This window comes from Plecotus auritus (genome assembly GCF_963455305.1).
Source record: "Plecotus auritus genome assembly, chromosome: 5".
Taxonomy (NCBI): Eukaryota; Metazoa; Chordata; class Mammalia; order Chiroptera; family Vespertilionidae; genus Plecotus; species Plecotus auritus.
In genome coordinates, this window is record NC_137776.1 from 103,341,534 (window position 1) to 103,367,907 (window position 26,374).

Here is a 26,374-nt window from a genome sequence, read left to right on the forward strand (position 1 = left end):
ATTTTAAGGTTGGAATGTATGAGTTGTCAGTTGTAAAGTTTTTTAAAAGTTGACTTTTGTTTCTTGTTAGCTGATCTCTTGACAGATCATAAATAGGCAGATTAGAAGTCTCTGTGCACCTGTTTTGAATTGGAGAGGTGTTAAAACCTCAGCCATGTTAATCCAACTATATTATTTGGTGTGTGGCTCAGGCATTTATTTGGGATCTAATATTGCAGAAAAGGACTACACATTCATTCAGCAAGTAATTTCTGAATGCATTGAAAAAGTTGTAAGAGACCTTTTCTTTTTGCATACTTGAATATTAGACAATTATTTCTAATTTTCCTAGGCCTGAGAATGGCATTGTGGTTGTGTAGGCGAAGAAAGACCTGTAGATGACAGGCTGAATCTGTTGATGCCAGAGCATCCCGTCTCTGAGAGCTGCTCCGCTGGTTCCAGGGGAAAGAGGGCGTGTGAGCATGTGTTCAGTGTGCTCACCCCCTGGCATGTGTGGGTGTTGTTGGAGAGGGAGAATTGTTCCGTCTTAAACCTTCTGGGTTCTTTAAATGACCTAATAATTAAATTGACATAAGACAGATTAACAGGAGAAAACAAATTTAATTTTATATGTACAAGAGCTCCACAAAGACATGAGCGCCTCAGAGGCAGTCCGGCAATTGAGGCTTCTATGCTGTCCTGGGCTAAGGAGAAACGGGGAGGGCTCTGGAGCTTCAAAGTGGGAGGAAGACAATTCATAGGAAGAGCAAACGATTGTTAATCACATGTTTGTCCTGCCATGCAGGTAAGTTTTTCTGACATAAAAAGTTGTCTTTGGTAATAGCTCTCTTTCTGGTACCGGCTCCCTATCTAAAATTTTTCAGGCTCCTGTGGGAGAAGTATAAAGCTTTTCCAGAGTCTTTTGGGTGTTGCCTTCAGCTCAAAACAATCCACATGCCAGAGTGGCACATTTTGGGGTGTTATTTCCACTTCCCCCCAACTTGCACTGTGCTCTTCCCTCCACATTCCTGTGTTTGAAATGTTTACAGTAAGAAGGTAGAAGAAGAAGGATTATCTGGCTGGATTGTTGAATAATTTGAAGGGGGATTAAATGCCAGAAACCCAGGTTACTTCTCTATTTTCCCAAGTCTTTTTCTTTAAATACCACTTCCTGGGAGAGTAAGTAAGGAGTCATTCAGTGTTGACTCGTTAAATGCTTAATTGCAGAAATCAGGATGGACTAGGTCAGTTACTGCTGTCCCACTAAACACAGTGGCAATTTTTGCTTTGTTGACTTTAGACCTCAGTAGTTTAAAAAACTTCCCTTTCAACCCAACTTCCCTTCTAGCTACTCCCTGCTCTCTCCTCTCTTTCTTTCCCCTCCTCTCCTGAATTTCTCCATGCCATGTCCTAAAACCAGGCATCTCCAGAGTCCTGCAGAGGAGGACAGAGGAAGCTGATGGGAAGGGTGTTCAAAATGACTCTCAGAGGTTGGTCAGCGGGAAAATGTACAGGTGCCAAAGCCTCTTACCACACTTGTGCAGAATTTCTCTACATTGTAGGAAGCACCTGTTGAGAGACTCATTTCTCTCCAATTTACTAGATTTCTGTTCCTTGCTTTCAGCAGAAAAATCATTCACAAAGCTGTTGTGCTGAGCATTAGGGCTTTAAGGAGATTGCAGAGAGAAAGTTCTGGAACCAGTGACTTAGCTCCTCTCACTAGCTCAGTTCTTCGTCTGTAAATAATGCTTGTTCATATGGGTGTTGAGTCATGAGAGCAGTGCTCAGCAGAAGTATAAGATTGCTTCTCTAATAATGGAAGGAATAAGGTTGGGACAAGTAGGCAGTAGTGGAGGGAGAGATGACAGGAGGGAGTCCTGAGCACAGGATGCCCTAACTGAACCAGCTGTCAGGAGTAAGGGTGGGTCTGCTGTGCCTTCTACGTCAGGTGTGAGGCTTTTGACTCCAGATGTATGGACTTGTAAATAATAATGTTCCTTTCTTCCTCATTTGCAAGACTTAATAAAGTCTTATTATTTCTGCCTTTACTAATTTCCAGTTTTTCCCATGGCAATTTACACATATTTAAATTATGGAAATACCAGAAAATGATCGGAGCGCTTCCTCGGAGCACTGCTGCAGGGTGCACTGCCTGGATAGGAAAGGTGAATCTCACAGCTCAGAGTGGTTCAGAATGCATTAGTTAATAATGAGCATTCATCTCATAGTCAACATTTCTTTCCTCTTTACATCTCAAGTAGCTATTGTATCCCCTCCAAATTGAGGGGCTGGGGAGGTGCTTTTATTATTCATTCATTCATTCAATCAATCTTATTGTTGAGAGTATTACAGATGTCCACCCTATTGCCCCGCATTGTCCCCCTCCACCTGGCTCCTGCCTCACCCTGGTCCTTGACCACCCTATTGTCTGTGTTCCATAGGTAATGCATATCTATAATAATAAAAGCGTAATATGCTGATTACACCGGACAACCTTCTGGATGAAGCCGGGGCTTCAAGAGAAGCCAGTGCTGCCAAAACCGGTTTGGCTCAGTGGATAGAGCGTCGGCCTTCGGACTGAAAGGTCCCGGGTTCGATTCCGGTCAAGGGCACGTACCTTGGTTGCGGGCACATCCCCAGTAGGAGGTGTGCAGGAGGCAGCTGATTGATGTTTCTCTCTCATCGATGTTTCTAGCTCTCTATCCCTCTCCTCTCTCTTCCTCTCTGTAAAAAATTAATAAAATATATCTTTTAAAAAAAGCCAGTGCTGGTAGCTGGAGGAAAGAAGGCTACTCTTGCATGAATTTCATGCATCAGGCCTCCAGTATGCATATAAGATCTTTGGTTAATCACTTCCCACCTCCACCCCCCCTTCTCTCTGAGATTTGTCAGTCTGTTCCATGTTGCCATGTCTTTTATTCTATTTTATATTCATCAGTTTATTTTGTTCATTTCTTGTTTATTTTGATTTTTAGATTCAATTGTTGATAGATATGTATTTATTGCCATTTTATTGTTCATGTTTTATCTTTGTTTTCTTCTTTCTCTTTTTAAAGAATACCCTTTAACATTGCATGTAATACTAGTTTCATGGTGATGAACTCCTTTAGCTTTTTCTTGTCTGTGAAGCTCTTTATCTGACCTTCTGTTTTAAATTATAGCCTTGCTGAATAATCTTAGTTGTAGCTCCTTGCTATTCATCACTTTGAATATTTCTTGCCACTCCCTTCTGGCCTGCAGAGTTTCTGTTGAGAAATCAGCTGACAGTCACATGGGCTCTTCCTTGTAGGTAACTAGCTGCTTTTCTCTTGCTGCTTTTAAGATTCTCTCTTTGTCTTTAACTCTTGGCATTTTAATTATGATGTGTCTTGGTGTGGGCCTCTTTGGGTTTCTCTTGTTTGGGACTCTTTGTGCTTCCTATACTTGTAAATTTTTTTCTTTCACCAGGTAGGGGAAATTTTCTGTCATTATTTTTTCAAATAGGTTTTCAATATCTTGCTCTCTTTATGTTCCTTCGTACCCCTATAATGTGAATGTCCCAGAGGCTCCTTACACTATCTTCATATTTTTTTATTCTTTTTCTTTTTGCTTTTTCAGTTGGGTGTTTTTTGCTTCCTTATATTCCAAATCGCTGATTTGATTCTCAGAATCCTCTACTCTGTTGTTGAGTCCCTGTATAGTATATTTTATTTCACTTAGTGTATGCTTCATTTCTGATTGGTTCTTTTTCATATCCTTGACATTCTCACTAAAATCCTTGAATGTCTCACTAAATCCCTTGATGTTCTCATCAAGTCCCTTGAAGCTCTCACTAAGATCCTTGAGCATCCTTATAATGATTGTTTTGTATTGTGTATCTGGTAGTTTGCTTGCTTCCATTTTATTTTGATCATTATCTGGAGATTTCTTTTGTTCTTTCATTTGGGAGATGTTTCTTTGTCTCTGCATTTTGATTGTTTCCCTGTGTTTGTTTCTGTGTATTAGGTAGAGCTGCTATGTCTCATGGAATTGGTAGAGTGACCTTGTGTAGTAGGTGTCCTGTAGGGACCAGTGGCACAGCCTCTCCCGTCACCTGAGCTGGGCATTCTAGGTGTGCCCCTATGTGAATTGTATGTACAGTCTTGTAGTTGAGCCTTGATTGCTGTTGGCGTCATTGGAAGGAATTGACCTCCAGGCCAATTGGCTGTGAGGACCATCTGGAACTACAGTGAAAGAGAAGCTTTGCAGGAGACACCCCTATGGAGCAGAACTTGCTTTAGAGAGGCTTTGGTGCACACTGAGTCTGCCTCTTTGGGTGTGTCACTTGTGGATGTGTAGAGTTGTAATCTGGTGTGGTCTGAAGCTGTCGACTGGGTGCATTGGCTCTGGGGCCTCCCAGGAGGTGCAAAGTCAGCCACTGTCTGTGGCTATCTGGCAGGAGCTACAGAGGGATCTACAGACGGCTGCTATTTGCTATTTGTATTGGGCTTGGAGATAACCAGGCAAGGCCCAGCAAGGCAGGCTGGGTCTTGGTCCCTTTATTGATAGGTTTGGGGCACACTGATGCCAGCTGCAGCTTTTTAAAGAGATTTTTGCAAAGTCTGAAGCCTGAGCCAGGACAGGCCATTCATATGAAGAAGCTGCTGCAAACACCTTGGGTGGGGCTTCAAGTGGATGGGGTGGGGGTTCTCAGGAAATCACCAGGGCGGAGCAAAGAGCGTGCTCCAGACTAATGGAAACTCAGATATGGCTGCCAGTCAGCTCTGTGACACAGGAGGTCCCAGAACAGGAATAATGACCCCTGTGAGCACTCCCGTCTAGGAGAAAGCTGCCCCCAAGTTCCTGCCAGACAATCCGGTTCCTCCCCCTATGTTCCTGGATCCCTCAAAGCTGCCACCCAGCGCTGGAGCTCAGAGGAAGTGGGACCATGTAAGTCTATGCACCAGCTGTTTAAGAGGAACTGCTGGGTCTCCAATAGCCTTACTGTCACTTAGCCACAACCCCTGCTGGTTTTTACAGCCCGAAGTTAAGGAGACTTCTCTTCCTAGCACTGGAATTCTGGGCAGGGGGTCTGTTGTGGGGCTGGGACCCCTTGCTCCTCATGGGCGGCCTCCACAGAGATCTCCCTTCCAATTAAAATGTGGCACAATCAGACCAGCCCATTCCGTGCCTCACCCCCACCCCCCTCCTACCAGCCTCAGTGTGCTTTCTTCTTTACTTCTGTAGTTGTAGGGCTTCCATTCAATCTTATTTCAGGTGGTTCTGAATGATGGTCATTCTATACTAGAGGCCCGGTACACAAAATTCATGCAAGGGGCTCAGCCTTTGCAGCCCCAGCTGTCTCGAAACCCCATGGCCCTGCCCCCGCCCACTGGTCATTCTGCAAGGTGGTTCCAATGTCTGGTCTAATTAGCATATTATCTCTTTTTTTATATATAGAATTTTAGTTGCAATTTTGATATGGTTGTGCGAGGCTGCAAATACCAGCTTTTATCTACGCCAGCATCTTGGTTCCAGGTGATATTCTTTGTATCTGAGTCTGTTTCTGTTTTGTATGTTCATTTATATTGTTCTTTAGATTCCACATGTATGTGAAATGATACGGTATTTGTCTTTCTTTGACTGACTTATTTCACATAGCATAATACCCTCTAGGTCCATCTATGCTATCACAAATGGTAAGATTTTGTGTGGGGTTTTTTTTTTTAATATTTCTTTTATTGATTTCAGAGAGAAAGGGAGAGGGAGAGAGAGATAGAAACATCAATGATGAGAGAGAATCATCGATTGACTGCCTCTTGCACGCCCCCTACTGGGGATGAAGCCTGCAACCTGGGCATATGCCCTTGACTGGAATCGAACCCGGGACCCTTCAGTCTGCAGGCCAACACTCTATCCACTGAGCCAAACCAGCCGGGGCTGTACCACAACTTCTTTATCCACTCGTCAATTGATAAGCATTTGGGTTGCTTCCACATCTTGGCTATTGTAAGGGTTGTTGTTATACTTCCTGTTGTCCCAGAGGTCCCTTAAACTATTTTTACTTTAAATTTTTTTTTCTTGTTGCTGCTATGATTGGGTGTTTTCTGCCACCATGTCTTCAAATTGCTTATTTGATCATCTGCTTCATCTGAAGGCCCACAGATGCCATCTTCCCTGGGTCAAGCACTTTTATCCTCATAGCACCAGCCTGGGGGAGTATACTAACCCAGTCCTCCAGCTCTTGGTACCCACACCTGGCAGAGCTCATGACCTGCAGAAAGGTCTGTTGGCAGCTTGGGCACAGTGAGTTCTGCCTTGTGGAACAATTAAAGACATTCAGGCAAACACAGTAGTTGTTGGAGACTAGGGCAGTTGGTGAATTATGTGACTCTGGAACGGTGGTCCATGTTTCCACCCTGCCCACCACTGGTGCTGTCTGTCGTCTAATAGGAGACCCACGAACTTGTCCCTCTGATTCCCAGTGGCCCCACTGTGCTGACCTCACATTGGCTGACTGTACCCAGTGGGACCTTTGGTGCAATTTTTGTTTCTTGAGGAGATTTTGGTAGAGACAGAGACACTGAGTTCTGTGGCTCCAGAACAGGGGTCATTTTTCCTTCTCTATGGCCCCTGGTGCCCATCCCCCTAAAGGAGACCCACTAGTCTCCTCATTCTGACTCACAGTGACCCCACCCTGCTGAGCTTGCATCCTGCAGAAAAGTCTGCTGGCTGCAACCTACCTGGACCTGTGGTGTCCTTTTTCTTGGGAAACTCTGGTTGAAGATTAAGCCAGACACTGAATTATGTGGCTCTGGAGTGGTGGCCATTTACCTCCCACCTCCCTGCATGCCACTGGTGCCATTCCCCTGTAGGAGACCTATAGCCTTGTCCTTCGACTCCTAGTGGACCCTCCCTGCTGAGCTAATGCCCTGCAGAAAAGTGCTGGCAGCATCCACCTGGAGCAGTGGTGTGCTTTTTATTTTTCTTGAGGATCTCTTGTTGGCAACTGAGACAGGCACTGGGTTATGTGGCTCCAGGCAGGGGGCATTTCCACCAGTGCTCTCCATCACCAGGAGACCCACTAGACCTGGCCTTCCAACCCCTGTGGCCTTACCCTGCCAAGCTTATATCCTTCAGAAAAGCCTGTTTCTTGCACCCAGCCTGGACCTGCAGTGAGCTCTTTTTTAAGGATCCTCTTCTTAGAGACTCGTGCAGTGACTGAGTGCTATGGTTCTGGGGTAGGGACCACTTTCCCTCCACTGTGTGCCTGTCCTGTACCACCCCCAAACAGGAGATCCTAACAGGAGTGCCTGTTCTGTCCCCGGTTGCCATGCCCTATTGAACTCACACCTTGTGGGCTACCACCAGCCTGGGCCCACACTACAGACTTCATTCAAACGACTCTGGAAGAAGTCCAGGCAACCTCGGGGTGGTGGAGCAACTACCACGTGGAGGCTGATCTCCCGAGTACCTTGGGCCTTTTATTCATCTGCCCCAGGCTTGGAGTTTCTGAAGCCGACCTTTGTACACAGCTTGTCTATTCCTACACACACCCAGACCCAGTGGAGGCAGTCACTAACTGTGGATTACATGGTAGCTCCACACAGGTAGTCCAAAGCCAGTTATAGGCAGCCTCTGACATTCACTTGCACCAGAGTTCCTCCCAAAATGGACCCAGAACAAGCACAACCAGAGATGGGCTTCAGACCAAACCAGAGCACGACCAACCAACCACACAAGTGGCACATTCACAGGGAGATCTCAGCAGTCACCATTTTCTGCTGGGGCCAACTCTGATTCGAGGGGAAGGTCCCACACAGTGGCTCATACACTGTGGTCAGGGTTGATCCTTATAGTCAGCCTGCCTGAGTGTTAGTGCACTCACAGATGGGCTGACAGCAGTCATGACGCCACTACATCAGGAGGGCTCACATAACCCACCCAAGAGACATTTCTGGAACACCTAGCTGAAGTGATCAGGAAGATCCCACTACTAAGCCCCACAAGACACCAGCTACGCAAGACCAACACACCAACATTGGAAAACATAGCAGATATACCTCGTACACAGAGGCAAGTACAAAAAGGCAGGCAAAATGGAGAGACAAAGAACCATGCCCCAAATGAAAGAAGAGGAGAAATCCCCAGAAAAAAGAACTAAATAAAATGGAGGCAAACAATCTACCAGAGATTCAAAACAATGGTTATATGGATACACTAGAGGCCCAGTGCACGAATTCATGGTTGGGTACAGTCCCTAGGCTTGGCCTGCGATCAGGGCCATCCTACCAGCTGCCCGCAGCCAGCCCCGCCCCCCACTGCCACCCACCCCCGGTTCCCTTTTCGCCATGGGGTGATCAGTGCCTGCTGGCCGGGGGAAGGGACCGAGAGGTCAGCTGTTACTGCCCACTCGCTGGCCCCGCCCCCACTGTGGTGGCCATCAGGCAATCAGAGCCTGCTGACTGGGGAAAGGGACCCAAGAGGTGGTCAGTGTGCCTCATAGTGACTGGTCCAGCGGTTGTTCTGGTCATTCTACCATTAGGGTCAATTTGCATATTATCCTTTTATTATATAGGATAAGGAATTTAGGGGAAGAATGGATGAACTCAATGAGAAGAATACAATATTTGAAATAAAGAATACACTAGAAGGAATCAATACCAGATTAGATGAAGCAGAGGATCGAATCAGCAATTTAGAGGAAAACATAACAGAAAACACCCAAGCAGAACAACAAAAGGACATCCAGAAGATGGCTGGTCGACTCGGTCTAACTAGCATATTACCCTTTTAGTAGGATAGATAGATTATATAGGATAGGATTGCTTAAATGGGAGTGGGGAGGAGCCTTTTTCATCAGAAGGAGATGCTTTTGGCAGACAAAAATACGTAATCCCTATAGCTGGACTGATAGCCAGCTATATGCACTATACTGCCAAACCGGTCATTAAAAAATTGAACTGCATTCTTAACACCTTACACCAAACAGCTGTTGCCCTTAAAACCCTCCTCAGCCCCCATCTTAGGTTCTGCCTTCACAGTTCACCCAGATTAGGTTCTGATTGGTCGGTTTCTATGCCAGTCAGCATCAAAAGCTCCACCTCCTAGGCAGCCATTAGCTCCTTGCACTTCACCCATATTTGCTTCTGATCAGTCAGTTTCTATGCCAGTCAGTGTCTACGGGCCTATCAACGGGCCTGATCAGAGAGGTGGGGCTGATCAGCAGCCCCAGTGGAGGCCCGAGAGAAAGAGAGGCATGGCTGCTGGTCAGGCCCCAAGAGAAAGAGAGAGGCAAGTGCTGATCAACAGCTGCCATAGAGGCTACGGGTCAGACCCTGCCTCTGTCTTCAGGCATCTCCTCGGACCTGATCTGCAGCCCCCTCAGCAGTCAGTGCTGGGTGGCCACGGCAACCCAGCACTGGCTGCAGGACTGACTTCCAGTCGGTCGAGCCTTCGGTTGTTTTGGATGTTACGGACCCTGGGTTTTTCTATATTAGGATAGTACCGAGAAGTCCTAGCCACAGCAATGAGATAAGAGCGGGGGGAAATGCATCCAAGTTGGCAAGAAAAAAAGTAAAACTGTCATTTGCAGATGCCATGATGCTGTATATGGAGAACCCTAAAGATTCCACCAGAAAAAGTACTTGAACTGATAAATAAATTTAGTAAAGTAGTAGGATGCAAAATCAATATCCATAAATTGGTTGCATTTTTATACATCAACAAAGAAAGGAAAAGAATCCCATTTACAATTGCATGAAAAAATAAAGTTCCTAGGAATAAGTTTAACAAAGGAGATAAAAGACCTGTATTTGGCCCTAACTGGTTTGGCTCAGTGGATAGAGCGTCAGTCTGCGGACTGAAAGGTCCAAGGTTCAATTCTGGTCAAGGGCATGTATCTTGGTTGTGGGCACATCCCCAGTAGGAGGTGTGCAGGAGGCAGCTGATCGATGTTTCTCTCTCATTGATGTTTCTCTCTTTCCCTCTCCCTTCCTCTCTGTAAAAAAATCAATAAAAAATATATTTTAAAAAAAGACCTGTATTTGTAAGATTATAAGATGTATTTGTAAGATTATAAGATACTGAAAAAAAGAAATGGAGTAAGATACAAATAAAGTATATACCATGCTGTGGATAGGAAGAATTAACATAATTAAAATGTCCATACCACCCAAAGCAATCTATAGATTCAAAACAACTATCAAAATACCAACAACATACATCACAGAACTAGAACAAATAATCCAGAAATTTATCTGGAACCACAAAAGAGCTCAAATAACAACAACAATGTTAAGAGGATCAAAGCTGGAGAAATCACAATACCAGAGGAAACCAAAACAGCATGGTACTAGCATAAAAACAGATGGCTCAATGAAACAGATTAGAGAGCCCAGAAATAAACCCATGTTTTTATGCTCAATTAATGTTCGACAAAGACAAGAACATACAGTGGGGTAAAGACAGTCTAGTCAATAAATAGTGTTGGGAAAATTGGACAGATAATGTGCAAAAAAATGAAACTAGACCACCTTACACCATATCCTCCTATCTAATAAAATAGCAATATGCAAATTAACCATCACTTCGCTACACCCACAAGCCATGCCCACCAGCCAATCAGGAGTGAGTATGCAAATTAACCCAACCAAGATGGCTGTGGCCACGGAGTGAGCAGGAGGCTTGGGTTTCCCCAGCAATGGAGGAAGCCAAGCTTTCCGCACACCCTGGCCGGCCCAGGCCGCCACTCAAGGCTACAAAGTTTGAATTATAGAAGATAAATAAATCCCAACAAAAATGGTGGCAGCCACAGAGCTAGCAGGAGGCTTGGCTCTGCTCAAGGCTACAAAGTTTCAATTATAGAAGATAAATAAATCCTGGATCCCAGGGCCTCCGCTTGGGTTGCCAGAGGGTGTGGCCGGCCTGCAAACCACTACAGGCCCCTCACCCAGGAAAGAGAGGGAGAGATAGAAACATTGCTGAGAGAGAATCAAGAAAGAGGCAGGAAACAAAAATAAAAGTAAGATAGAAAACATAAAAAAGAACCACTTAGAAATAAAGAATAACTGAAATGAAGAACACATTACAGGGGGAGGCAAGATGGCTGCAGAGGGAACCCCCATGCCCCAAGGGAACCCTCACCCTGATCCGGGACACCCTTCAGGGCAAACCAGCTGGCCCCCACCCGTGCACCAGGCCTCTATGCTATCTAATAAAAGAGTAATATGCAAATTGACCATCACTCCAACACACAAGATGGCTGCCCCCATGTGGACACAAGATGGCCAGCAGGGGAGGGCAGTTGGGAGGGACCAAGCCTGCAGGGGAGGGAAGTTGGGGGTAACCGGGCCTGCAGGGGAGGGCAGTTAGAGGCAAACAGGCTGGCAGGGGAGTGGTTAGGGGGTGATCAGGCTGGCAGACAAAAGTGGTTAGGGGCAATCAGGAAGGCAGGCAGGCGAGCAGTTGGGAGCCAGCAGTCCTGGATTGTGAGAGGGATGTCCGACTGCCCTCGAGGGGTCCCAGATTGGAGAGGGTACAGGCTGGGCTGAGGGACACCCCCCCCCCCATGCATGAATTTCGTGCACCAGGTCTCTAGTACAAGAATAAACTCAAAATGGATTAAAGACTTAAATATAAGACTTGAAACAATAAAACTCCTAGAAAAAAAACATATGCAGTAAAATGTTGGATATTTCTGTTAACACTTTTTCCTGACACCTTTTTGGGCAAGGAAAACTAAAGAAAAAATAAATGGTTGGGACTGCGTCAAACTATCTCCTTTCCCCAAGCCACACAGTCTAGTCGCTGACTGGGGCTCCGCACAATGACTTTCAAGAGAGTAGAGGGTCCTTCAAAGTCACTGCTGGGTGCAGCCTCAGACCCTCCACTGGACCCACCCACTGCAGCACACACTCCCCAGCAGTCAGATCCCAGGGCAAGCCTCTCAGGCTGGGCCGCCCACAGGAGGGCGCTCCTTCACTGGGAGGATGGGTCCCAGTCCCAGGCAGATTACCCCTCGTTCCTTCTTCCCGATGCTATGCAAGCTCTTCTTCCAGTCTCTGCTGCGGTGGGTTTGGGATCCCTGTGTGGGGTTGAGATTCCACACTCCTAAGGGGAGGGCTCTTTGCAGATGATATCACTCAGCCTCTCAGCCATGTACCTGCTCCAGGGGGCTCTCCCTTTCCGTGACTCTCCTCCTCTTACCAGCCTCTAGTCTAGGTTGTTTCCTCAGTGATCCTTAGATACAGTATGTTCAATCAGTATACTTCTCTGCATTTTTCATATTGAGTGCTCAGTATTTTAGCTGAAAATCTGGTCAAGCCCTATCCAGTTTGGCTCAAGGACTAGAGCGTCGGCCTGTGGACTGAAGGGTCACGGGTTCAATTCCAGTCAAGGGCACATGCCTGGGTTGCAGCTCCATCCCCAGTGGGGATGTGCAGGAGGCAGCCAATCAATGATTCTCTCTCAGTGATGTTTCTATTTCTCCCTCTCTTTCCTCTCTGAGATCAATAAAAAGATATTTAAAAAAAGAAGAAAATCTGGTCACTGGCAGAAATAGGCCACACAACCTCCAGCTACTCTGCAGCCATCTTGCCTCCCTCTGTAATGTGTTCTTCATTTCAGTTATTCTTTATTTCTAAGTGGTTCTTTTTTTATGTTTTCTTTTTTTTTTATTTTTGTTTCCTGCCTCTTTCTTGAAGTTCTCTCTAAATTCATCTCCTAAGTTCATTGAGCATCCTTATAACCCTTGTTTTGAATTTTGCATCTTCCTCGTTTAGGCTGCTTCGCTGTGTTTGTTTCTGTGTATTGGGTATAGCTGCTATATCTCCAGGTCTTGGTCAAGTGGCCTCATGTAGTAGGTGTCCTGTAGGGCCCTGGTACTCAGCCTCCCCAGTCACATGAGCTGGGTACTCCAGGTACCACCCTACCCTTTGGGGCTGTGTGCACCCTCCCATTGTAGTTGATCCTTGATTGCTGTTGGCATGTCAATGGGATGGATTTTACCCACCTGTGAGGATTGATAAGCTGTGAGGACTGGCCACAACCATCACAGAGGATGTGCTGGGTAGGGGCTGACCCAGTGGAGCAGGATTCATCTCATTGGGGCTCTGGTGCCCGCTGAGTTCACCCCTTGAGTGTGTCGCTCATGGAGATTTTTGGGTGGTTCTTTAGTGTGATCTGAAGCTGTCCACCGGGTGAGCTAACTTTGGAGCCTCCTGGGAAGTGCAGGTCAATGTCAGCCGCTGCTTTCACCCTACCTGGCGTGCGCTACAAAGTGTTTTCCAGATGGTTGTCACCTGTGCTGGGCTCGGAGGTGCCTGGGGCAGGCCAAGGTGTGAACTGAGGCACTGTCACTAGTGCCATGCCAGGGGTCGCTTAGCAGGAGTTGAAGGGCATGCTGAGGCCAGATGCTGGTGTTTGGGGCTTGTGAACCTTTGAGAGAATTTACGAGTCTGCAGCATAAGTCTAGTTAGGCCATTTGTATGGAAATAGCACTGGTAGTGGCTTGGGTTGTCCCACAAGTTGGGTGGGGTTGGGTCTCAGGAACTCGCCAGGGTGGTGGAGATCAGATATGGTGCCTGCCTGCATGAAGGGGGAGGACTCGGCAAAGGAACAGTGGTCTCCGCCAGCACTTTTGCCCTGATGGCTGGCAATTTAGTTCCTCCCACGTGTTTCGGAGCCTTTCGGGCTTTTGCCCCAGGGCGCCAACAGTAAGTTCATGTGTGGACCTTCGAAGAAGAACACCCAGCGCTCCAGCAGCCTCTCTCACTCAGCCACAATCACTGCTGGTTTTCACAGCCAGCATTTCTGGGAACTTCTCTTCCTGGCACCGGTACCCTGAGCTGCGGACCTCTGCAGCTGAGACATGAGTCCTGCTTTAACTGCTGCATATGGGTGTGGGAGCAGTCCATTCTGGGTCTCTGTCCCTCTGGTCTCTAGGAGGTCCTTAATGATGATTGCTTTGTAATTTATTTTTATTTATTTATTTTAAAATACATTTTATTGATTTTTTTACAGAGAGGAAGGGAGAGGGATAGAGAACTAGAAACATCGATGAGAGAGAAACATCGATCAGCTGCCTCCTGCACACTCCCTGCTGGGGATGTGCCCACAACCCAGGTACATGCCCTTGACCGGAATCGAACCTGGGACCCTTCAGTCCGCAGGCCGACGCTCTATCCACTGAGCCAAACTGGTTAGGGCTGATTGCTTTGTAATTTAGTTGTAATTTTTGTTTGGTTGTGGGAGAAGGCAAGGCCAGCGTTTTCCTACTCTGCCATCTTGACCGGAAGCTCAAACAGTGCATATTTCTGAGAGATAAAATCAAGTAACAGTCCCTGAGTAGTTTTTATCATATGCCAGTAGGCATTTTTTAAATACCTTTCTTCCCACAGCCCTATTTCTCAATTAAAGAAGACTAAAGCATGTGTGTTTTCTTTATAAGGAAGATTTCCACAATCTTTATTTTTTTCCATCCTCACCAGAGGATATTTTTTCATTGATTTTAGAGAGAGGGAAGTGGGGGGAGAGACATCAATGTAGGAGAGAAATATCCATCAGTTGCCTTTTGTATGCACCTCAACCCAGGATCAAGCTCACAACCTTTCTTTGTATGGAATGATGCTCTGACCCACTGAGCCACACTGGCCAGGGCCACAATTTTTATTTTTAATTACTTTTTTTTTGCTCCTGTAGCTTCTTTACACAATATCTCCAATTAGTTAGTAGTGGATGAAAAACATTCTTAAAATGACCTTGATTCTCTTTGTTTCTTAAAATTTGTGTGCAACACATTCCTTTGTCTTGTTTAAAACCAAGGGAGGATGGCTGTAGGTGTGCACCTGCTGCAGGTGGGACTCTGAGGGAGAGTGTGCCTTTTCCACAGGTCTCAGCCACCTTTGCAGCCAGTCTGGTCAGCAGCCCAGCCATTGGAGCATACCTCTCAGCCAGCTATGGAGACAGCCTCGTTGTGCTGGTGGCCACGGTGGTGGCTCTTCTGGACATCTGCTTCATCTTATTGGCTGTTCCAGAATCCTTGCCAGAGAAAATGAGACCACTCTCCTGGGGAGCTCAGGTTTCTTGGAAACAAGCAGGTCCTTTTGCGGTAAATAAAAATCTGAAAACATTATTTTTCTAAGTATCTTTCTAAGCCATGCAAATAAGAGAACATTTCTGCAACCTGAAGCATCCCCGCAATTGTTAATCCATTTCTGTCTCCAGTAATAGAAAAAAATTAATTGCAAGGAAGGGACTGAGGTAGAGTGTGCACCAAGGAATATATAGAGTTGATATTTCTTAAGTCATGTGTGTGGTTATCACAACGAAAGAGAAAAAATGTCTAGTTAATTCCTGATGAGGGATAGAATTTTTTTTGGTTGCATGGTGGTTTATATTCATTTTTTAACAAAGAAATGAAGGTGGCCATTTAAAGTAGTTGTTTTCATTTGCTAAATTAAAAAAGGATAAAAATATCAGATCTGACTAAAGTAGTTATTTTCTAAGTTGTAGAAATACAATCATTTAGACCAGAGGCTTTGAACTTGTATTTTATAGATTGGATTCTTTGTTTTCTTTCTTTTAAAAAAATATATTTATTTTTTACATCGGGGAATTGCATTAACAACTCAAAAAAATACTCAGAAGAAGAACTTTAGTTCCCTCTCTTGATTTGAAACTGTCCTTGAAGAAAATATGTACAGAAAAAAAATTAACCAGAGAGTTGATACTTGTTTTTTATCCTCCAAGTCTACCCTTTAGGAAAATACATGTAATAAGAAACTAACTCATGAGAAATTCTTTTCCAAAAAGCTTCCTTGGGGCATGGCCTGGGGACCTGCCTGTTCTGTGTGTGTCCATCCATTTGTGCCATGTGGAGAAAGGAGGAGTCCAGGCATACCCCGATGCAGGCAGGCCTCCCACAACCTACCTTGTTGACCAATTTACAGGCAAATTGAATGCTAACATTTTAAAGAATAGAGTGAATTTATATGTAATGAAATGCCTATACTGTTTATAGCTTTAAATAAGTTATATTATGAATGAAAAAGAGAGATCAGATTTTTCTTAAAAGGTTCTGGAGTAACATGTTTACAAGGTGTTTATAGTATGTTCAGGTCTGTTTTAGGTTGTGAAGCAATGTTGTTAAGTAAACAGGAGCAAACGTGTGTCTGTGTGCATTTACGCTATAATATTTGAAGCACATATCTCAGAAATGAGGACTTTTAACCTCCATAGAGAGATGGTGATCAATATCATGTGAAGGTTCACTTCCTTTTATAGTCCAATCAACAGTTGTTACTCTACCTCAATAGATGAAAACAATAAAGCCAGTATGGCAGAATATCTGACATCAGTTTCTATTTGCTGCTTTTTATTTTTCAATTACAGTTGTCATATAATATTATATTAGTTTTCAGTGTGCACCCAGTGATTAGACATTATAGAACTTACTAAGTGATCGTCTGATAAATTTCGGACCCATCTGACTATTTCTTCTTTTATCTTTCTGCTTTTTCTTAGCCACTGAAAAAAGTTGGAAAAGATCCTACCGTGTTACTCATCTGCATCACTGTGTTTCTTTCTTACCTTCCTGAAGCTGGACAGTACTCAAGTTTTTTTCTCTACCTCAGACAGGTGGGTAGTGGATGCCTAGTAGCTTTCGAACATAAGGAAAAAGCAAGAATTGGCATCTGTCTAAAGGTATTTTGGGGAAAACAGTGTTGAGGAAAAAAATGTGTCAACTTGCTTCAAGTTATAAATGAAGGTGCTGACATGTAATGAGTAGGCAGGAAAACTTTAATACAGTGGTGCTTTAAAATGTAGTGAAATGTTTACTGTGGAAAAAATTACCTTGAGAACTATAGAGAATAAGCAGAAGCAATTCATCATAATGTTTTAAATCTTTAATACCCATTAAGTTTTGCAAAGGGAACGTTGACTTCAGAAGCACCCTGCTATGGACCCGCGGTGGCTCACAGTAACAACAAAAATAATACTGTTTCTCCTAATTTTTTTCCTCTTTAAAAATGTATACTTTACTTTGTCCCCACAAAAGGCATTTGCCCTAAGACAATTTTTTTTTTTTAAGTTCCTTTTTCTGGATGTGGTTTCAGGTCTCTGGGATCATTGGGACCTTATTGTATCGCAAATCAGCGAGCTGGACAAGACGCCTTAATGAGCCAATTAGTTAGGAGTCATCTTCATTGCACGCAGGTTCAGAGCAGATTACCTCTGTCAAATTCCGAACCCCCAAAGGAGGAAGCATTCTCTTTTTATATCTTTTCAGGTCCTTGTGTAAGTTATTTTTACAGACAGTTTGTAACCTTGCATATATATCATATCTAACAAACACCTGTCATATCTATACAGACAACTTATAACCTTGAGTGCATACATATCTATACAGACACCTGTAACCTTGGGTACATATCATATCTATACAGACACCTGGCATTAGTATCAGCGTATCAGCCCCTTATGTTAGATGGCTAGCTTGCAAGGTCAGACAGTTAACTTTATCTTTTCTATTCAAGCTAAAAAACAAAGTTATATTTTACAGAATAAGAGACTGTCTAAAAATGACAGAGTAGTTCAAACAGTTTCAAACAGCAGTTTTCCAAAGGAGGGACCACCCTGCTTCAACCTGAGCTGCCCTCCATTACAGTCCTGCCCTGCAGGGCCTTGCACTGGCCTCCCTGTGAGTCCTCATGGCTCACGCAGCCTGGGCAGCAGGCCTCCAGAGTAGCATCCTCTATGTTGGCGATGTTTTTAAATGAAATTTGTTAAGTTTGCCATTCTCATAGTTTTTGAGATTGTGCCACTAATATTTTATGGCGGCATGTATTTTTCAAGCAGTTTTATTTTGTTGTGCTCATTTTTGGTGGGTGGATGCTAGAGATTTGGTGGGAAGAGTGGTGGTAATTAAATTATCCATGGAATTAAATATTCATTTACTGTAGGAAATATGGGAAAGCCCAAAGAAGAAAGTGAAAAATCATATCTCATCCCTTCACATGTATAAAAACAACTGTGAATAATTTCTTTTTCTCTCCTTTTTTCCTATATATATATATTTTTTTTTATAAATTACTTTTTTAAAATATATTTTATTGATTTTTTTACAGAGAGGAAGGGGAAGGAATGAAGAGTTAGAAACATCGATGAGAGAGAAACATTGATCAGCTGCCTCCTGCACACCACCTACTGGGGATGTGTCCACAAACCAAGGAACATGCCCTTGTCCGGAATCAAACCCAGGACCTTTCAGTCCGCAGGCTGACGCTCTATCCACTGAGCCAAACCAGTTAGGGCTATATATATTTTTATGTCACCACCACCACCACTGCCATACAACAGAATCATTGTTATTTTGTATTTGTGCTTGCTTTACAAGAAGTTAACATACACACATTTTAATTAAAATTGTATTTGATATTTGTAAATCATATATCTGATAAGGAATTTATAGCTAATATATATGTAGAACTTTTTTTTAATCCTCACCCAATGATATGTTCTTACTGACTAGAGAAAGAGAAAGAGAGAGAGATCAGCTGCCTTTCATATGTTTCCGACCAGGGACCGAACTCGCAACTTTTGGTGTACAGGGTGATGCTCCAGCCAACTGAGCCACCCAACTAGAGCTATACGTAGAACTCTTATAACTCAATAATGAAAACAATTAACTCAGCTGAAAAAATCGGCACAGAATTTTAAATAGATATTTCTCCAAGGAAGATATATAAATGACCAGTAAGCACACGAAAAGATGCTTAACATCATTAGCCTCAAGGAAATGCAAATCACAACAGCTTTACACCTGCTAAGATGGCTTTAATCAAAAGAAGGATATGGAGGAACAGGATCTTCATATGCTAGTGGAAATGTGAAATGATGCAGGCTCTGGGGGAAGGAGTCTGGCCAGTCCTGAAAGTGCTCAGCGTAAGGTTCCAGTCAAAGCTAATCTTGGGTACATACCCAAGAGAAAGGAAAAAAAAAAAATGTCTATACAGAAACTTCTATGCAGATAACTATTCATAACAGCCTAAAAGTAGAAACTATCAACTCATGAAATGGGTCAACAAATGTGGTATGTCAATACAATGGAATGTCATTATTTGGTGATAAAAAGCAGTGAAGCACTGAGAACACTCGATGTGAGTGAATAAATGAAAGAAGCCAGGACCATATACTGTATGATACTGAAACCAAAATGTGGGGTGTCTGAGTCCGAGTTTTTTGAGAACCGAAAAATGGATTCACATACAGAAATGGTTAGCAGAAGCAAAGTTTATTGAGGGAAGCCAGTCCTGCTTCCGTTCCATGTTCCTGTCGGGTGTAGTTCAGCATCCAAGTGAATTAAAGTCTGTGAATCCATGTATGGAATCCCACACTGCCATAAGCTGCGTGGGCACAAGAATGTGCTCCACAGGAATGCCAGGAATCCATGGCAGGGGCAGGGACGAGAGGAAGCGTGGGCTTTTTAATCTACGGGCAGATACATGCCTTGCTAGGTCCTGATTGGTCCTTTCAAAGAATTCTGCCTTGCCCTAGCTGGTTTTGCTCAGTGGATAGAGCATCAGCATGTGGACCAGAGGGTCCCAGTTAGATTCTGGTCAAGGGCACATGCCTGGAGTTGTGGGCTCAATCCCCAGTGAGGGGCATGCAGGAGGCAGCCAATCTATGATTCTTTCTCATCATTGATGTTTCTATCTCTCCTTTCCCTTCCTCTCTGAAATCAATAAAAATATATTTTAAAAAAGAATTCTGCTTTAATAACATTCTTAGGGTTGGTCATAGCCTTGTCTTAGGTTGGTTATCTGCAGGTTGCCTGTCTTAGCAGTTCACACATTTTGAAGCTCAGGTCTCTGTGCGCCTCCTTTCCCCACCCAGTTAGGTGACTTAGTAATTCCACCCAGCTGGTTCCGGTGCCACTTCCTCCCCGCCCCCACACCCTACTTCCTGACTAGCTTCCTTCTGTCTTCTCAATACCTTTTGTAGGACATGCTCGAACAGACAGGAACAGATGACTGGGTGGAGGGGAGGCTACTAGGGTGGAATGTTTCTTGGAGGAGTGATGAGACCTTCTACAATAGATTGTGGTGGTCACTGTCCAACTCTGAATACACAAAGTTATTTAATGTGCACTTCTCATGGGTGAATTGTGTGGCATTTATATTCTCTCTCAATAAAACGTTTAAAAATATACTTATTTACAAATGGTAGGCAGAGAAATAATCCTTAAAGCCACATTTTTGTTTCTAATTTTTTAATTGCATTTGATTAGCACGTAAGAATGTTGTGAATGTCAGCAACACTGATTTAGAGGCAGGATCTAGCTCTAGTTCATTTTTTAGCTAAAGTTGTTTGACATGAAATGAGAAGAATGTATAATGAACATAATGATTTTTCCCTTTTGTCTCATGCATTCTGTTTTGTCTGCTTAGAATTGCTCCTTTGCTCTTTAAAGTAATTTTGTTCAACCATCCCACCCCACTCTTTTGTGTCTGAAAATGTCTTATTCTAAGCTGCATCTTTTGGAAGGATAATACTTCTTTTTAATTTTTATTTTCTGCTCTTGCATGAATTTTGTGCACCAGGCCTCTAGTCCACTTGACCCTTTTATCTCCAAGTGTTTTTTGTATTTTTCTTTTCAATGTATTTAAACTAAAAAAAGTTTACCCATTTCTTATTACCCACTCCAGCTGCCTCTGGCCACTACTAATAAGTTCTGTATTTATGAACTCTTTTTTTTTTTTTTAATGTAAGATTCCACATATAAGTGAATTCATATGATATTTGTCTTTGATTTATTTCACTTAATACCCTCTAGGTGCATCCATGTTGTTGCAAATGGCAAGATTTCATTTTGTTTTATTGATGAACTAGAGGCCTGATGCACAAAATTTGTGCAAGGGGCTTGGCCCTCACAGCCCCGGCTTCATCCGGAAGGTCATTCTGCTGTTGGATCTAATTAGTATATTTAGCTCTTTATTATATAGAATAGTATTTCTCTGTGTGCGTGTGAGTGTGTCACATCTTTATCCATGCATCCACCAATAGGTACTTTTTTATGGGCAAATAATATTCCATATTATAGATACCATATTTCTTTATCCATGTACCCAGCAATGGACACTTAGGTTGGTACGTTATCTTTATAGTAAATAACGCTGCATATGGGGGTGTTACTGATTGGGGTTACTGGCTAGGACCTTGGTTGTTTTTGTTGATGTAGAAAAGATTTTAAGGTCAACAAAAATAAAAGTAAAGCAAAGTGGGGCTTATTGAAGACACATTCCAAACGAGGAGCGGGCCATGAGAGAGAGAGAAAGAGGATAGGGAGAGGGGAGAAAGAGAGGAGAGGGAGCGGGAGAGGGAGGCAGGCAGACAGACAATATCAATATGGCCAGTTGCTTACATTCAAGCCAGGAGCGAGGCAGTTGAGGGAGACAATGCCCGGGCTGCTTTCGCTCACTGGTAGTCAGAGAAAAGGGGACCTTGGAGACAGGTTCAGGGGCTAAGCCCAGGACCAGCACAGCTGCCCATTTCTTCCTTGGTTGCAAGTCTGACGGGGTCCCTTAGAGGTTGGGGGATCCGTGCCTGTGGGGGAAAGGGAAAGGGAATGGCATGGGTGTGCTCCTTGGAGGTAGAGCGTGTGCGCAAGAGAGACAGACCAGGGGCCCCACCTTCAGGGTTTAAAAGAGGGATTTTCTGGCCCCACAGGCTGCCTCTCTGCCAGAGCCCTCCAGCTCTTGCTTTTTAAAAAACCTGGTCACCAGCCTGCCCCACCATGTCCGGTGTAGACACCAGCTCCCTGCTCACCCCCGAGGCCCTAAAGAAGAAGAGGGGGTTGTGGAGGAGGAAGAGACACGCCTGGCAGCGGGAGGCTGAGGAGGTGGATGCAGGAGGGAGAGGTGATGTGAGCAAGAGGGGATGGAGAGGGGGCAGGAGGGAAAGGTGATGTGAGAGGAGGTGGATGCAGGAGGGAGAAGGTGGAGAGAGAGGAGACAGGAGGGAGAGGTCATGTGAGGAGGGGATGGAGAGGAGGCAGGAGGGAGAGGTGATGAGAGAGGAGGCGGAGGCAGGCGGACAGCTGAAGATGAGGGTGACATGTGGACGCCGAGAAGCAGGAGGCCGATGGGGATGATGAGGCAGCAAAAAAGGAAAAGTTAAACAAAAAAAAGGCCTCCGCGACCTACTCACCCTCCACTTCCCGTGAGGATGTAAATGTGGGCGCCTTGGAGGAGAGATGCCTGGCAGCCGCTCTCCCCACCCAACCAAACCATGTAGGGAATGGGCCCCAGGGAGGAAGAAGAACCACGACTCCCAAGGCCCTGCTTTTTTTCTTAAAAGCACTTTAAAAAAAATTTGTATTTTTAATTTACATTTTGTGTTTTTGTACATGTTAGGGGTCAGCCATTTTTAATGATGGGAACATTCTCTGTCCTACTTCTGACTTTACTTTGGGGTGACCATGTTCATTACACTTTCAACCAACGGAGAAAGAAAACCTTGTAAAACAAAAACAACAACAAAATAATCTTATTCCAAGCATTCCAGTAACTTGTTGTGTACGTACTTAGCTGTAATATAAGTAGTTGGCTTGTATGAGATGGTTAAAAAGGCCAAAGATAAAAAGGTTTCTTTTTTCTTCTCCTTTTTTTGTCTGTGAAGTTGCTGGGGTTTTCGTTTTTTCTCTGTTTGGCCAGTTTGATGTGTGTGAAACAATGTTGTCCAACAATAAACAGGAATTTTATTTTGCAAAAAAAGGGGGGAGACTCTGGTTGGAGACTCATTTGCATTCAGGGGTGATTGACACAAACTTTCTTCTGGGAATGCCCTTATCCATAATGCATACAGAAAAACCCACGGGGGGTGGGGGGAGGGGGGTGGTGAAACCGAGCATTGGCATTGAGGTCCTGTCTTTTCCTCTGAGCTTGCACCAAGAGCCAGCTGGCTCCGAACCTGCCTGCTGGCTGTCTGCTGGGCCAGGTCTGAAGGCCACATTGGCCCCACCCCAGCCCCTTGTTTTCACTTAGTTTCAAAGAAATGCTCAGAAGTGGAATTGCTGTATCATATGGTAGCTCTTTTTTAGTTGTTTTGTTGCAGCCTTGGGAAAGGCACTAGGTGTTAGATTGGTGGGGTCAGGCGACCTGAATTCAGCAACCTTGGTTCTTGAGTTCAGCTTAGGAAAGAACTCAGAGCCAAGACCCAAACTGTAAGAGAACATTTACATGGAAAATCACAGAGGTAGAAGTAATTCGTAGAAGAAAGGGGCTTAAGGAACAAGTTATAGAGGTAAAGGAAAGCCCTTGGAGTTTAAAAGTGAGAAGATAAAGGTGACCCAACGGGCCCAGGGGAGATGGGGAGGGTGAGGGAGAAAGGAAAGGCCGGAGTGCTCCAGGAGAACCAGCTGGCTCCTCGTTCTATGGGCTTTAAGGGTGGAGGCTGTAGGGGAGGGCCCAGGGGAAGTAGCATGGCATGTCCAGCAGCTTCCCAGGGGTGTCCTTTCAGGATCTGGGTCTCCACTGACTGGTTGATGGGCTCCAGGGCAGGAGGCCATTCATTATCCATTGCAGCTGGTCCTGAGGGCAGCCTGGGTGTCACTTACCTGGTTTTGCTGCTTTCCTGGGCCTGGTGCTGAAATATAACTGAGGCCTCAGTGTTATCTGTAAGGTCAGAGGGTCCAAACTGCGTAACTGGCAAAATGCTAGGGGAGGAAAGGTCACCCTGGGTCAAGGTCCCACCCTACAATTGTCCGTTGTTTGGCACCTGGGGCTTTGTTCCCTGCTGACCTGTATAGCACCCATCGTCCTTGCTCTGCTCATATCTGTCTTAACTGCCTGCCACAATGTGAGGAACCGCCATGCTGTTTTCCTTAGTGGTTGCACCAATCCCACCAACTGTGTATTGGTTCCCTTTCTCCACAACCTCACCAGCACTTGTAATTTTGAAAATAGCCATTTGAACTAGTGTGAGGTGATATTGCATTTCTCCTATGATTAGTGATTTCAGCATCTTTTCATGTACCTATTGGCCATCTGTATGTCTTTGGAAACATGCCTGTTCAGTTTTATGCCCATATTTTAAATTTGATTGTTTGTTTGCTTGTTGCTACTGAGTTACATGAATTCTTTATATATTTTGGATATTAGTCCCTTATCCAATATATGACATCCAGTTATTTCTTCCATTCAGTAAATTGCTTTTTCATTTTGTTGATGATATCCTTTTTAGTTTTATATAGTCCCACTTCTTTTTTTTTTTTTTTAATATATTTTATTGATTTTTTACAGAGAGGAAAGGGAGAGGATAGATAGCTAGAAACATCGATGAGAGAGATACATCAATCAGCTGCCTTCTGCACACCCCCCACTGGGGATGTGCCCGCAACCAAGGTACATGCCCTTGACCGGAATCGAACCCGGGACCCTTCAGTCCACAGGCCGATGCTCTATCCACTGAGCCAAACCGGTTCTGGCTAGTCCCACTTCTTTATTTCTGCTTTTGCTTTTGATTTTGGTGTTAGATTCACAAAATCATCTCCAAGTCCTAAGTCAAGGAGCTCACCACCTATGTTTTCTTCTAGGAGTTCTATGGTTCCAAGTCCTACATTCAAGACCTTAATCCACTTTTAGTTAATTTATTTTGTATGGTGTAAGTTGGTGGTCTAGTTTCATTATTTTGCATGGCTGTCCAGTTTTTCCAACACTATTTATTGAAGAAACTGTCTTTTCCCCATTGTATATTCTTGGCTCCTTTATCATAAATAAATTGACTATATATGCATGGGTTTATTTCTGGGCTCTCTAATTGGTTTCTTTAATCTGTGTCTGTTTTTATGCCAGTATCAGATTGTTTTAATTACTATAATTTTGTAATATAATTTGAAATTAGGTAGTGTGATGCCTCCAGCTTTGTTGTTCTTCCTCAAGAGTGCTTTGACTATTAAGGGCTATTTTAACAATGTTAATTCTTCCAATCCATGAACACAGAATAGCTTTGTGTCTTCAGCTTCCTTCAACAATGTCTTGTAATTTTCAGAGTACAGCCGAAGCCGGTTTGGCTCAGTGGATAGAGCGTCGGCCTGCGGACTGAAGGGTCCCGGGTTCGATTCCGGTCAAGGGCATGTACCTTGGTTGCGGTCACATCCCCAGTGGGAGGTGTGCAGGAGGCAGCTGATCGATGTTTCTCTCTCATCGATGTTTCTAGCTTTCTATCCCTCTCCTTTCCTCTCTGTAAAATATCAATAAAATATATTTAAAAAAAAAAAAAAATTTTCAGAGTACAGAGTACAATCTTCACCTCCTTTGTTAAGACTGTTCCTAGGTATTTTATTCTTTTTTTTTTTTTAAATAAATCTTTATTCAGATTATTACAATTGTTTCTCCTTTTTCCCCCCATAGCTCCCCTCCACCCATTTCCCACCCCACCTTCTGCCCTTACCTCCCCTCTACTGTCCTCATCCATGGGTCTATGATTTTTGTCCAGTCTCTTCCTGAACCCCCCCCATACCCCTTTCCCCCTGAGAATTATCAGTCCACTCCCTTTCTATGCCCCTGATTCTATTATATTCACCAGATTATTCTGTTCCTCAGGTTTTTAATTCACTTGATTTTTAGGTTCACTTGTTGATAGATATGTATTTTTTGTTCATAATTTTTATCTTTACTTTTTTCTTCTTCCTCTTCTTTAAGAATACCTTTCAGCATTTCATATAATACTGGTTTGGTGGTGATGAACTCCTTTAGCTTTTTCTTATCTCTGAAGCTCTTTATCTGCCCTTCAATTCTGAATGATAGCTTTGCTGGGTAGAGTAATCTTGGTTGTAGGTTCTTGCTATTCATCACTTTGAAAATTTCTTGCCACTCCCGTCTGGCCTGCATAGTTTCTGTTGAGAAATCAACTGACAATCGTATGGGTGCTCCCTTGTAGGTAATTAACTGTTTTTCTATTCTTTTTTAAAATATATTTTTATTGATTTCAGAGATGAAAGGAGAGGGGGAGAGAGATGAAAACATCAGTGAAGAGAGAATCATTGATCGGCTGCCTCCTGCACACCACACACTGGGGATCGAGCCCAAAACTCAGGCATGTGCCCTGACCGGGAATCGAACCATGACCTTCTGGTTCATAGGTTGACGCTCAACCACTGAGCCACGCCAGCCAGGCAGTTTTACTTCTTCATTTCCAATGTGGATGCATTTTATTTCTTTTTCTTGCCTCTTTGCTGCTGCTAGGACTACCAATACTATCCTATATAATAAAAGGCTAATATGCAAATTGTCCCCTTGGAGTTCGACTGACCAGGAGTTCGACCACTTACTATGATGTGTGCTAACCACCAGGGGACAGTACAGACTGAAGGAAGGCCCCAGCCAGCAGCCAGGGGAAGAAAGGCCCCGGCTGGCAGCCGGCAGCCAGTAAAGGA

At 44.1% G+C, this 26,374-nt stretch overlaps 1 protein-coding gene across 1 annotated transcript in view; it reads left to right on the forward strand.

The window, feature by feature from the left end:
* The window catches only part of MFSD14B (major facilitator superfamily domain containing 14B), an 82,743-nt gene that overhangs the window by 43,691 nt on the left and 12,678 nt on the right, over nucleotides 1-26,374 (forward strand). The window contains exons 6-7 of the mRNA XM_080669891.1: nucleotides 14,828-15,046; nucleotides 16,462-16,575. Of these exons, the coding sequence (XP_080526017.1) occupies nucleotides 14,828-15,046; nucleotides 16,462-16,575 (333 nt within the window). The remainder of the gene's footprint in view (nucleotides 1-14,827; nucleotides 15,047-16,461; nucleotides 16,576-26,374) is intronic.